Source organism: Cyphomyrmex costatus, unplaced genomic scaffold, assembly GCF_001594065.2.
Source record: "Cyphomyrmex costatus isolate MS0001 unplaced genomic scaffold, Ccosl1.0 scaffold28, whole genome shotgun sequence".
NCBI classification, from domain to species: Eukaryota; Metazoa; Arthropoda; class Insecta; order Hymenoptera; family Formicidae; genus Cyphomyrmex; species Cyphomyrmex costatus.
In genome coordinates this window covers 1,137,868-1,152,576 of record NW_017276910.1, presented here as the reverse complement: position 1 = coordinate 1,152,576, position 14,709 = coordinate 1,137,868, and the positions used below count along the sequence as shown (strand labels likewise).

General features: G+C 38.8%; 1 protein-coding gene across 1 annotated transcript; it reads right to left on the bottom strand.

The window, feature by feature from the left end:
• Positions 1-7,270: 7,270 nt before the first annotated feature.
• LOC108774978 (transcription factor hamlet) lies at positions 7,271-8,644 on the bottom strand. Its single transcript, XM_018541237.1, has one exon. The coding sequence runs from the start codon at positions 8,642-8,644 to the stop codon at positions 7,271-7,273; it is 1,374 nt and encodes a 457-aa protein (XP_018396739.1).
• Between the last annotated feature and the right edge of the window lie 6,065 nt (positions 8,645-14,709).

Below are 14,709 nucleotides of genomic sequence, written 5' to 3'. Positions count from 1 at the left end.
ACAACATTTTCATCATTCAAAGCTCAAGCACGATGAGCATTGCTGTAAAAAAATTTGGACATTCTGGCAACCAGTTTAAGCATATTTAATTATTTCAATAGTTCGTCAAAATTATTTTTAAATCTGTATTTAGCTAAATTGATACTTCAGCAGAACTGTTCTTTCTGTGTAGTCATAGGGATACATAAGCTTTTGTACCACAATTAAAAAATAAGCGTATATTAACTCTTGAATGGCTTAATCGTCGAAAGACTTCCAAGAAGTTTTACAAGCACCTTCTTATCACAAATTTCTTGCTATAATATAAAATACGTGATTGTGGTGTAGGATGTATGATTTATATTTATATTAAATTATTGTATATTTATCAGATGTAGTAATTTAAAAGAAAACTCTCGAGATTATAAGAGTATCTGTTTGCGCGTCGATAACTGCGGGATGCTGCGAGAAAACCGATTTCCAGGTCTCGAAGTTCTGATCGATAGGATCTCTCACATCTCTCTTTCCCCATTGCTCTGTCTCTCTTTCTCTCTCCCGTCGAGCCCCCTTTTCCTTCTCTCTTCCGCCTTCGCGAGGACTGTGAGACTCTCGCTCGGCGTGGCTCCTTTATTGCGTTTCACTTTCGCGATGAGCTTACCCGTTCGATCGGGGCGTGGCAAAAGTGTAACGCAAGAGAGGTCCGAGGCCATCGGTTGCGATCGGTACGCGTGTGAAGGAGAGAAACAGGGCCCGTGCGCGCCAGGGCTTCACCCGAGATCTGCATTGTGCGAGCTTAGTCACTGAGCGTTCGCAAGGCCGTGTTACGAAACGACAATAATAAGAGTAAAATGAGGAATTCGCCGGCGGGATCAAAACAAGAAAGGATAGAAAAGACGAGTAGAAATTTGAGCATAAAAATATCGGATCGATTATTTTCGGGGAAAAAGTGAAGATATTAGTAAGATCATTAGTAAGTATAAGAAAGTTCCTTTTAGTACAATTACGAACAAATATACATCGGAGGACAGACTGAAAATTTTAAAACCTACACACACACACAGACAGGTGTCAGAAAAAAAACAGAAGATAAAACATATAGAATAAAAAATAAAGAAAAAAGAAAAAATATAAAAATGTATAGGAATATATAAATAAAATAAATATAAAAATATGTATAGAATAAATAGTAATGTGATAGAGAAAACGGAAGAATGGAAAATATCGATCAATGAAGCCCTCGAGTTAAATAACAGTTAACTGTATCGTAAGTTGGACAAAAAGAAATTAGATTAGAAAGTATTCATATTAGCAAGTATTCATTTATTGCGTTTGATGTATTAATTTTCTTATAAAAAAAAAAGATTTTCCGCAAAAAAGCTAGCTAAAATTTAAAACTCAAATTGCTTCAAGATCTAATTTTGATGTCTCAATCAATGCGAATTCTTCGATGTTTATCGTCCAACGAGACCGGACTCAAGGTTCCTCCTATCTCAAAAGCATCTGCGCAGATACTATCATTGATATAGAAAGCGCAATAATTTTGATCCGGCGATATTAAATTCTCGTCGGCGTAGTACTTATCGTCGGGGAAGACGGCAGCACTTTCCGCCACGGCAATTCGAATAATAATCCGGTAGGTATTTATTAGATCCTTCCCTACGAGCCGCGGTGCAAAAGTGGATCGCTTCGGGGAAGCGCACCGTTAAAATGTTGCGGTTTACGAGTCATTGTCGGCCCTATCGCACGCCGGGATCTTTCTGCGCGTTTGCATCCGCGCGTCTTAGAAAGTGTGGGTCGTTTTTTTTTTTTCGCGGAGCTCGCGCGATGAAGTGGGAAGAGCGTGGAAAAAAAAAAAACGCATTCAACAGATGCGAGATGCACCGCGGGAGCACCTTGAGCTACTCCGTAGCTCACGTCATCTCCGGGCCCTCATTACAATGTTACGAATCACTGATCGGGTTAATCAAGGTCGGATTTACGCGCACTACCTCCACGCCGTTGCTTAGAAAGCGCTAATAAATTTGCACCCAATATCCTACCGGAAGCAACGATTAAATCGCTTCACAGCGAGCGAATGCTACATGATGACTCATTTGAGATTGCCGCCGCAGTCGCGCGGGCGGAGTTTGCGATAACAACTAATAACCCAGGTAGAACATATAATTATACTAAGATATGATATCAAGTTGAAATTATTTTATGTCAAGAATTCATCACAGAGTCATCGTACATCAGATGACTTTATTATGATTTTTCCTAAAATAATTTCTACTTAACGTCATCTTGATCTTATTATGATTCTATCTGAAGACGCTGTCTTTAAGCTGATCTAAAACAATTTAAGTCCGTAAATTGCTATAAAAGGCGAGCTATACCCACGATTGTATAAATAAGACTTGGATTTAAAAAATGATACATTATATCAGCATCGCAGCTACATAAACGTAAATCAATTAATCGGAGTCGCTCGAGATAACACTTTCAGTCACGAAACTGACGTGCTGTTTGTTTTCCGCTTCGATGGTGTCGGCACGATCTAGAAAGTGCAGTAAACTCGCACCCGAGGAGCCGGGAAGTGATTAATCCGTTTTTAAGATTCGTCAGAATTTTCAATTGCGTTCCGTAGAACTCGAGAAAATCGAACGCGCACTTGTGATAGTTATATCGCGTGTCATGTGAGATTATTCCAACGATGAAAGCAATCCGTAACTATAAAACATTTTTCAGTCAATTCCACGACTTTAATGATCGGAATATAAAGATTTCGCGAACGGCAGTGTGAGTTTTAAAGATTGTCATGACTCGATTAATTTTTCTGGGCGAAGCTTTAACACTAAAATTACCAACAATTAAAATACCTATTTCTTGTTTAAATTTTAAATGTATTAACAAACAAAAGAGAAAAGTAAATCGATTTAGAAATCACAACAGAAATGTTATACTCATTACTAGCATCATTAAAGAGAAATTACAAATCATTTTGACTGTTTGGTAGTTAAATCTGTCCACAAATTTATAAATTTAAATCAGTAATACCTGATTTACAATAATTTAGCAAAAAAATTATTTAAAATATTCTACATATTTTTATTATTTTAGATTTTATATAAAAGAAGAAAAAATAGAAGAAAAAAAATTTCAATGAAGTAAACCAATCTTTTTTGTTAAAAAAAAAATATCTAAAGATATATTATACGAGTAGAATACACTGAAAAAAGAGATTGGCAGAGCATATTTTAATTGGTTGCAGCCAGTCAATCTATTCTTTCAGTGTATTAATAAGCAACTTTAATAAAGGTGCGCCACGCAATGATGACTCTAAGACAGAATGTATCCATCCAATGTAAAAGCTACAAGCCTTCTAATTTAGTAATATGATTTAGCGGAGGTTTGCACACTCAATCTTCCACAATCGTCCACACGAAGATCTTTGCTCACACATGATGATAGTACACGTACGATAAGGACCTAACACACGCAGAGCATTCACGCATACAAGCTCTTGCGTTTTCTCTATACGTGAAAGATACTGGACACGTGAGGTCCTTAAGATCTGCCCTCACACGAAGCACTCTCGCACATAAATCTATCTTGCGCATACGCAAGACGGATAGACAGTCATACAGTTCCCCTTACGCCTTAGCTTCCATTATACCTTTAACCTCCCCGCGTTACGCTCCCGCTACTAGGAATTGATTGGGTTAATCCCGAAGATCAAGGGATCCTTCTGGAAGAACCTGCAGCACCTGGCGATATACCGGCGCTTGCTATATAGAAAGCGCCGATAAATTTGCACCTGACTCGAGGAGCGGAAGACGATTACATCGTTTCACCCAAGGTGCGATCCTCAGCGACCGTCCGCAGGAAACGAGGGGATATATCATCATCGTGTGGAATTGCCCGCGCGGTGGGATTTACCAGGCACTCCGCTCGTTTACTCGCCTCTTCTTGCCGATCATCGCCGGCAGGAAGCACGCGGCTTTTCCACGCCACGGAGATTCCGCGGCGCGTCAGTTTCAGATCGGGTCCTTTCTTCATCGTAGACGTTTCCGCGGTACGATGAGAACCACGAGAGATTTCGCACCGTTTCTCGCCGGCCGGAATGATACCCGTTCGCTGCACCGTGAGTTTTTGCCGCGAACACGCTGTATATCGGCGGATATCGTTTCCCGACACGTTAGCCGCAAACAAAGCATTACGGTCGACAAGCGGAGCAGAAACGCCTGGGCCACATCCCGCTGTCATTTGCCGGCTGCGAAAAAAAAGCCGCCTAACTAGATGTGTCAGCAGCAATCTACGTTAATGCGATCAGATCATTATATTTATTATACGGCGGTATATCTTACATATATATTTCCCCGTTAATTTCTTTTCGAGCTTAAGCATTTAAAGCGTAATAAGGAAAACGTTAACGCGCGCGCGCGGAAATTAATATCAATAAATTCTCATTTGTGTTCTTATTTAATTCCCGAGCGACAAGATTAAATGATTTAAAAACCGCGTGATGTAATATACAGATTACAATCTCAAACCGTGCGTATCGTGAAGTTCGTTAAGTTCGTGATTTAAGTCCGGACGGGATCGTGTAATGATTGCGTCTCTCTACCGGCGTGATAATTACATGTTAAATGACTGCTGCTATCGATTTCTTTTCCCGCTGCGAATTAGTTTCAGAGATGAAGAAATATAGAGCCTTTTAGCTCTCTTCCGCTTCTTCAGAGCAGCGACATTTCATTATCTACCTCTACTTCTTCAGAATTTCAATTGGAAAGTAAACGACAATTATGTCGCTTTGATAATTCTTAAAACAAACTTCAATTATATTCTCATTCGATTAACGACGACAATTATACACGTTCGCGGATGTGCCAGTTTGTCTATTAGAGGGTATCGCGATGTTGAAAGAAGATTGGGAAACGTGCTCTGGGTACTTGCGTTTCATTTCGTGGCGATAATACCCGGTATATCTCCACGACACGTCACCGACTTCCCCGATTGAAGACTTAATGATCCGTTGGTGCGCGGAGTGCGACGAACTTTCCGAGCTCTTCCGCTCGGATTTCCCAACGCGCCGTCGATCGGCAGCAAGACCGAGGCGCACGGAGTCCACCCATCGATTTCTAAACACTATTTTATTATCCAGCCTTCCTCGGCGGATCATTGGGCCCGACAATTTCACGATTCGCGGATTACGCTCGAAGGCACCCGAGTCGCCCGAGCGCTGAAATTTACTTTCTAGGTCGTAAAATCGAGCCCATCAGCGGCTCGTTTTCTGCCGAAGCGAATTGTCCCGCGTTCTCCTGAATTTTTTCTACCATCAATCTTTTTTCCGGTCGCGAATCCCTTCGATCCGTACTTGGTATTCGCGAATCCTGCGACACGTGACGCCAAGATTTCTCGTGATTTAAACTCGCGGCTCCGCATATTTTGATGCGGACGCAAAAATAAATATTAAATCGAGACCATATTTTTCAATATAGATACGATCACTTTTCTCGTATTTCTCGCAAGTACGCAATTTGTTGATTTTACAGTAGCGATGAATATATTATTGTTATTAAAAAGACTTATTGTATGTCAGCCTATTGCAAAATTTTTATACTATTTATTTGTATCTGTAAAAGTCGATTCATAACATTTATTCTATGATCGAAAAATATGGTCCGCGCACAATTTTTTCGGATGATACTTTGTGTTGATCTCGAAATCGGTTTTCTGTAACTTCGAGCTGAACCCGTCGCGCGCGAGTGGAATGCGTCGTGAAAGGTGGAAAAGTGTAGGGACGATCGAAAGGATTGCAACGGCCTTAATTACAGTGCTGGCACTTTTTTCCGTGCTATCCTTTCTTCTTTGCAAATTAGTCATGCATTATACCATCGTAATTTGCAGTGCGGCTTAATGTAATTTAAGAACAATGTCGTTTTTTTATAGGATCTTCTTAACATTTGCGAATAATATTGGTCAGCTGATGTAATTCAAATTTTTACTCTGTATTAATAAAAAAAACTTTGTGTTATAGCGATTCAAACTTATAGTGATGAGACGGCGATCAAAAATTCATCTATTATAATCCTCGATAAGTAAATGAAAAGATTGCGACAGCCTTCAAGCATAAATGAATTATGTCCATATACGTCATTCTGTTGATAGTTCGATCTATAAAAGAGAGTAGAATCGACAAAATGCTCCTTATAATTAATATTGAGCTTGTATGTGAGAAATATAAAAGAGAAGATACAAATACTGGGATATATTTGAAGTAAAACAGAAGTCTATGAAAGATCTTAATTTATAAAGTGTAAATTTGTAATATACCAGATACAACTTTCATTTTATTTAAAAAACATAAAAATGTAACACGTATAATAATTTCTTACGCACTTCATATTCCATCACACAGAATTATTTCAATAAAATTGAATTGAATGAATAATTAACAAAATAAAACACCAAATTTTTTACAGATCAAAACATGAGAGATATATTTATATCTTCTCTTACAAAGTGAAAGTCTAATAAGATATTTTCGTTATTTTTCTTTCATTTTCATAAATCGATCTATAAATTACGGTCAATTCCTTCTATTTCTCTATGACTTTCCGGCTCACTCAAGCACGCGTTAAAGTCTAAGATTCTAGTATTGTACGATATTTAGTGTAAGTTAATTGTTTATCTATCTTTATTATTAAGGCTTTTTATGTCGATCCGATTGGATCTATTCTTCAGGATCAAAGGACGATATATTCTAGTATATTAGGCACATGTTTCTTCAAAAGGCACCACGTTTTAATTTTCAGTTTTTCTCATAGCAGATCGAATCTACGTGTTAATGTTTCAACTGTAACATTCTGCGCGCAAATTTGTTTCAAAGTCCGTAATTATTAAAACCTAGAATAAAAAAAACTGATTCGACTGTTGCTCGCCATCTTGAGCAAAGATTTCGTCTTTAGGATTTATCTTTATGAATATAGATCACTTCTTCCTTTTTCTTCACAGATCCGGTCGGTTTAGTTTTGCATTTCAGCTTACAGGAATTTCTACGAAGAATGGTTTATCTCCATAGTTGTAATGAAGTTATAAACTAATCTAGGATCACCGTAAACAAAATAGTTCTTCGCAACTTTGATATTGTTGTGGAATCACTTGGAAATTGAATTCTTTCAAGATTTTTCTAAATTGATTTCGCCTGCGGAGAATATCCGATTTTCCTTTGTTGATTCCACTGGGCTCTGACGAACCGACGAAAATCATTCTTAACTGGATTACCATGCTGATGGTCGCGCTCTAAGGTTCAGGTGTTGTTGCCAGGAGAGAGTGGCGGCGAGTTGACTTCCCTTTGTTCTTCCTGAACGCTCTCTGGCCTGCTGGCCGTACTGCTCGACCTTGAACTGAGATTGTCTCGATCGCTGAAATACGACGAGTCCCCTCGTTTTTCCTCCAGCTGCAGTTGTTGTTTATCATTTCTATAGTCATCGGTTGCGTGACCCAGCAGACTAGGAAAATACGGTATACCCTGTCGTTGCGAAGTGATCTTTCCCATAAAGCTGCGAATCTCCTCGAAGTAGGAATCGTCGGCCCGTGGCAGTTGACCGTGATACCTCGATCTGACCTCGTCTAGTATCGTCGGCCCATCCGCGTCATGCTTCTTTAGATGACGGTCCAGATTGGTTTGTTGGCCGAAGCATCTTTCGCAGAGCGGACACTTAAATGGTTTCTCTTTGTTGTGGATATTTCTGACATGACGCTGAAGATTGCTGGAGATACTGAAGCTCCTCTCGCAGTATTTGCATTTGTATGGCTGTTCGCCGGTGTGCGTCCTCAAGTGTCGCGTCAGATTCGCCGATCTAGGAAAGACTTTGCCGCAGAATTTGCAGGAGTATCTGTCCTTGGGCTTGAGACCGGCTTGCACACTGATCGAATAAGGTGGCAGACTTGAGCTTTGCTGTTGCGGCGGTTGCTGTTGTTGTTGTTGCTGCTGCTGCTGCTGCTGCTGTTGCGAGGGATGATTCTGTTGATGCTGAGACTGTGGACCAATGGCCGGACTGACGGCTCTCGCAGTCGGTTGCGATGAGGACGAAGAGGATGTGGATGATGAAGTCGAGGAGAATCTGTTAGGCGGCAGAGGTACCATCGTGGGGAGCGCTCTAACTTGGATCTTTGGCAGATCGGGCACCGGCGAGCTGTGATGATGTGATCTGTACATCGCCTCCAGAACCAGCGGGTGCATCGCGTGATGTTGAGGGAAGAGCACCGTGTGATAAGGTAAACCGCCGCTCAGACTGTTCTGATTAAGTACCTCGATTTCATTCTGATTCTCATCCCTGAGCCGCTCCTTCTTGTGATCGACACGGAGATCGAGCGGCTCGCAGTCGAGCTCATCCTGGTGATGCGACTGGGGTGGTCTGGCCGCGGGGCTCATATGCGGCTGTTGCTGTTGCTGATTCGTCGGGCTCGACAGGCCGCGGCCGTGACCATGACTGAGATCGTATGGCAGCTCCTCAACGTCCGGCACACGGACGCTCAGGGGATAAATGCTGGCTTGCTTTGGGCTTATATGGCCCGGCATCTTTCTCGGACTCGAATCCTTCTCCCGCATGGCTGGAGGATACTTCGGGTCGTGCAGCAACGTCGGGGGCAGGGTGATGCTACCGAAGTATCCGCTCATCACACTGCCTCTGTCACTCGGCCTTGCTCCTGCTCTCCGTTTGGGATAATCTAAAACATGCGATATATTATGTGCTTACAATTAGATGACGAATTTTGAAAAAATGATAACTTTTTTCCATCAAGTTAAAAAATTAAGTTAAGTCCTTTTCTTTTATTTCGAGATCTATATTTTATATAAATATATAAAATACGAGTACATATATACAAATCTCATAAGGAAAAGTAGAATTTCAAATTGATCAGATAATAAAAATGAAAAATATGTTGAGCAACGTAGACATGAGGTATTAAACAAATTTTAAGGTCATATCCAATTACGACACTCGAAACGTCAGTCAAAAGTAATTGAATATAATTTATAGCATCTCTAGATAGACATAACCGATTATTAGAGATACGTATCGCGTAACATCAATCAGTTGACGAGCGACTCACCGCTAGCGCGTCAATAAATCAAAAACCTCCATCGTGCCGAACTTTCTTTCTTATAGAACGATAGAACTAGATTAGCGAGCTAGAATAGCAGAATAGAGAAGCGTTATAAGGTCGCTAGAAAACGACGCTATTTGGAAACATTAGTGAAAGGATCTCCTTCTCCTCTCTCTCTCTTCTTTCTTGATCGACATAATTGTGACTCGTTGCCAATCGTAGCGCGAAATAGGCAGGGAAAGATAGCGAGAGAAAGAGAGAGTGAAAAAAAGATAGAAAGGCAAAGAGGGGGAATGCAATGGGATTCGATAAATCAAGGCATCAATCGTGTTATGATAAATGTGTCTTCGGCCTAAGGCTACGGCGAAGATTTTAGAAGCCGAAGAAATCGATCTTCCGGGCAAATCGACCTGCTCGCGTTTTTACTATTTGACGTCAGACGTCGGGGATGGAAAAAAATATAGATGAAGTAGGAACACCTGCCAGATACGTAAGATGTGTCTATCAGATTTTTACAATCCCGTATTATGGATCATTCAGTCGAGCCTTTCTCTCTCTCTTTCTCTTTCTCCCCTTCTCTCTCTCTCTCTCTCTCTCTCCCTCCTATTTTATGCCTTGTTTCTAAACGCTGCACTGTTTCACTCTGGCACGTGCTTTGGACGCCGTAGCGCCCGCTAATTGACAGAATTTTATTAATGGATCGTGATCATACGCGCAGTTAATTTTGCTCGGATTTTTTCCGTTTCGCTCGTCAGCGAATGGATACCGTAAGTTCTTCCGCGATGTAATAAAGTATAACGATATCTGTAACAATCCGAAAGGAATATCGTGTTTGTACAACTTGTCGATTAAATATATACACAGATTATCAATTAGTTCACGTCTTGGGGAACAAATAAAACATGAGATAAGTACATAAAAAGGACATAATATAATGAATACATAGATAAGTAAAAAAAAGAAATGTATATTAAGTTGAATGTTAATGTATGTGGTATACTACATATACACTACATATGATATACTTTATATTGCTAGAATACAGATTAAATTAAAAAGCAAATATGTTAAAAATTCGACGTGTAATTTCATAAATCACGCAAGGAATAGTTATTAATTTTTTTCTTTCTGTTTTATCATTCTGTCGTAATTATTTGCTAATTGTATAATAATTATCTATGCTTCTTCGCGGAATATTTTGAATTTATAAAGAGAAAAAATGAGTTTTTTGTTTGCTATATCCTGCAGAGAGATCGTTCTAATGTGATAAGTCGATTCGTCGATTGAAAGTGACGCAGCTATGTCGGGATCACCGCTTTCCGCACGTTCTTGCGAGCATTGATGTCTCTATTCGCGCATGGCGAGAAGTCGAGTATATTTTATCTTTAATCGCCACGTGCTACTGAGACGTAGAAACACGAAAGGTTCTATTGTATATCGCAATTGTATCTCACGTGACTGTGTATTTATTAATTTTTCAACAATACTGATAAATAAATATAAAGTATATGATAAAGCACATAATATAAATAACAATAATAATTAGTATGTAGTGGAAATGTCATAAAATGAAGTCTAATAAGACAAAATCAATTCCAAATATAAATTATCAATACAATTAATACAAGAATTAGGGATATAATTATTACAATATGTACGTGTTATTTTCTTACTTTTAAAGTACGTAAATAATAATGTTATACAAAAAATAAAAAATCAATGTGTGTACTATAAATAGATCTGTTTGAGCAATTATTTATAAATTATTCCGTAAAAGCTAAAAATTAAAAATTTCCAAAATAAAAGTTACACAAATAAGTAATTATATTCTTTATAGAAAAAGAAAAAGAAGCGAATGGAGAGAAACAGAGAAAGAGAGAGTATTTTATGATGAGATATTTATTAATTGCTTTTACTTATGAGCTCTTAATATGCAAACATGATATGGAAAATCTCTTATGTCGCAGATGTAAGCAATTAATGCAATGATTTAATGGCCTCCACCGAGCCGTAAATACATCTATATCTCGAAGATCGCGATCGTTCAATGATCGTGTATACGTTGCGCTCGTCGCGCTCGAACTGATCCAGTTACAAACCAGAAACTCTAATCTGCTCTTCGGTTGTCCACTTCGGCGAAAGAGAAATCTGCTCGTTGTGCTGTCAGCGCGGCCGGGAAGGTGAGGCGGAAAAAGAACGGCGACACGAAGGCGTAAAAGGTGCGGACGAGCGTAAAAATCTCGGTCGTTCAACGATAACAGTGAAAAGCGTTAATTATGAACGTCGAGAAGAATTCCTCGCGACCTGGGTTTCGAAGTCGAAAGTAAAACGCGTAAGATGTGCAGCACGACGATCGATTTTTCTATGTTACCGCTGTCGTCGCCGCCCAGTGTTTTCACGCGCGGAAAGTGATAGTAATGGAGCGTGTGTGTTGTCCGGCGAGAGATGCGGTCGATTAAGCTCTATTTACATGTACTTTCCCTTGTTCCCTGTAATAATATTCCGCGAGGAGAAACTTTCGCGCGACTCGAGCGCGAACGCATCCTCGGGCGACGCCCTGTCGAATTTGAAAGGATAATAACCTGGCGATCTTGGACCCCGAGTTGCTTGATTTAAACTTTTGAGATTAAACGAACAAGTCGAGTCGCTTTTAGGTGCACATTATTGCTATAATTCTCTTCAATTGTTAATAATGGATATAATGTTCTATTATACAGTATAGTTGCGTTCAGTAGAAGAAATTTTGCAACTGTTGTAAAATTCTTTAATATGATTGATCTGATCTTAGTTTCTCACTGAATTTAAACATATGAATTAATTATATTACAAAATTAGTAGTTGCAAAACCGTTTTTTTTTTTCCGAGAATGCAGTCATTATCTCGAGAATTCAGTATTGGTGAAATTAGCATGACATTGTACTAATATAAGATCTATTAAAAATATACAGCCGAAAATCTATCTAAAAATTATTTTAGAGTATCGAAGTTAGCATCTTTTTTTTCATTTTTAGATTTTTTAGTATAAAATTTCTTTTAATTTTATGTATAATTGTTATAAAATCGTGAAAAGTGCTACTGGAATTGTACATCTTTTTTTTTAAATCTTATCTTTTTTTTAAAAGTTCCAGTAACACTTTTTATAGTTCTACAATTCTACATAAAAATAAAAAAAGAGTTTCGCATTTTTGCGGAAATATAATAAATGTGCTAACTTTATAGATCCTAAAATCCAATGTTTGTTAATAATGTTTTAATGAAATATTTTATTTTGCATTTACAACAGTTGTGCGATATAATTTCAAATATTTAAATTTCAAAAATTAAACTTGACTTTAGCTAAACAATAATACGCAATATGAAATAACTCATCAGAAACAGATTATTGACAGATATATCTCTGTGATTCAGAGTACTCCCTAATCTCTCATCTTGTAATTAAATACATATTTTTAAAAATCTCAGATATTTTCTTTGTCGAACGGAGTTTCTCCGAGAGTGAGTAACGTCCACGGGAAATGGTAGCCGGTTACGCGGAACGGGAGGAGAAATAAGAAGAGTGCAAAAGAAAGAGGAGCGCGGTCGCGGCGAGGACTGATGTCTGTTACGTGAATCAACCAGGACTGACGTTTCTCGAGATCTCCCGAGATGTTGGCAGTCGCGATCCAGTTTTCGGTTTCTAGAAAGTCGGGATGAGCCCGGGCGTGGTTTGTATCTCTTTCGCGCTCAGTCCGCTCACCCTGTCCTGCTCTTTCTCTCACTACGTCGTCCTTGCTGGTATGATTTCTCTGCCGACATTCACCTACGTGTGCGATAAGTGCTCTTCCAGGGCCGCATGTATCTTGGTACGTATTGCGCGGAATTCTATACGTCTCGATGCAAATGTAAACTATATAACCTTAACCACATATAGGTATATCATACAATACGATAGAGATCTTTCGCGTTTCTCAAAATAATTTTATATGAAAAGATTTAGATATACAGTAAATAATTCGAGATAAATTATATATAGACGCTAAATTTTAATAATTGTATAAATATTTAAATCTCCCTTCTTACTAATTGTTATAATATAAGAATTTATGAATGCACGCGCATAAACAAATGTGACGTTTGGCATGTCTTTATTGGCGATATTCACAAGTTATTCATATTTTTATCGAACCAAAGTTACATCCCGCAGCACCGGTATATAATCGTCCCTTTGCGAGAATTATTTTCACTTTAATTAATTCCCGTATGTGTGACGCTATAAATGCCGGTCATGTAACGCATATTTATCCACTACTTGTTATCCAAACGAGACACGTCCCTGGTCGCTTGTCGAGCACGAAGACGATTTTAATCGGCCGTTTTTTCTCGCGTGACGTAATTCCTCTTTCTTCGGTCGCAAAGAAAGAAGAGAGCGGGATCAAAAAAAAAAAAAGAAGCGCCAATTTTCTTCGCGTGCATAATAGGCGGATCTTAATGCATTTCGCGGCAGCGAAATCTTCATTGAATCACTCCCCTCTATAACATTTTCAGATTGCTGAAGTATTATCTGACTTTAACTTCACCATTGTGATTTTTCGTTACTTACTTTTTTTATTTGCAAAAATTTCTGCGCTTTACTCATGGTATTATTAGATTATTTATAATTTGCAAATATTCTAAATAATTTTTGCATTACGCTGTTTAATTCAATTAAAATTTTTGTTTCATCATTTCTATGGATCATTATATACCGTTCCTGCTCAATATGTCGTTAATTTAACTAAAACAATGAAGAGTTAAACAATTTAACTTACGAAATGTGTTTTATAAATTGAATTCATATTTAGTTTATTATTTATTAAGTATATACAGTTAATATAAATGTTGTTTACTTTGAGACTAAGCAGTTAATCTCAAAAAAATCAACAAAAATAACAAAATATCATTTAACTCGAGGGATTGGGTTACGATTGCCTCTTTCATATGTAAAAGTGTACTATTCAAATAACACTCAAGAGTAATATTTCTCAGAGTAGTAAATAAATTCCGCTTTAACTTACAAACAAGTGTGCCTTTTATATGCTTTTTAAGATACCTTGGAGAAAGATTCATATTTTGCACAAATGCGCGATAAATTCACGCGCATATACTCGTACTTTGAAATTTACAGTCCGTTCAACGAATTCGTCACTCGTTATCCTAACGAGATATAAGTCGCTCGCTCGCGTTGTCGGATCGCGCGCAAGATTTCAATCGGCCGTTTTCTTTTTTTTTTTTTTTCGCCGACACAATTTCTCTCTGCAGTCTCTTCCGTCTACGCTCTAAGGTTGCACGGGCAGAATTAAAGAAGAGGAAAAAATAAAAGTATCGATTCGCGTATCCTTCCTTGCTCTCCGCGCGTGGGACCCGCGTATGGGGCCCGCGATCGTTCCTACCGATAAGCCGGTTAAGAAGTGCTGGCATTTAATTACGGTGCGGGCCGCTTTAAGCACGGCACTTGTCGGAGATAAAGTGCGACATACGCAGCTAAATTGATACATTGCGCGACGCGAAAATATTACTCGCTGTGTGCGACGAACGGTCACGATCAAATTAGTCTTGTGGGGAGGGAGGGGGCTTGAATATTTTCATGATTCCTCTGCCCCTAAACGGAGACACATA

What these genes read in the sequence shown, in the direction of transcription:
- LOC108774978 (XM_018541237.1), bottom strand. Translation starts at nt 8,644, where the DNA reads ATGAGCGGATACTTCGGTAGCATCACCCTGCCCCCGACGTTGCTGCAC.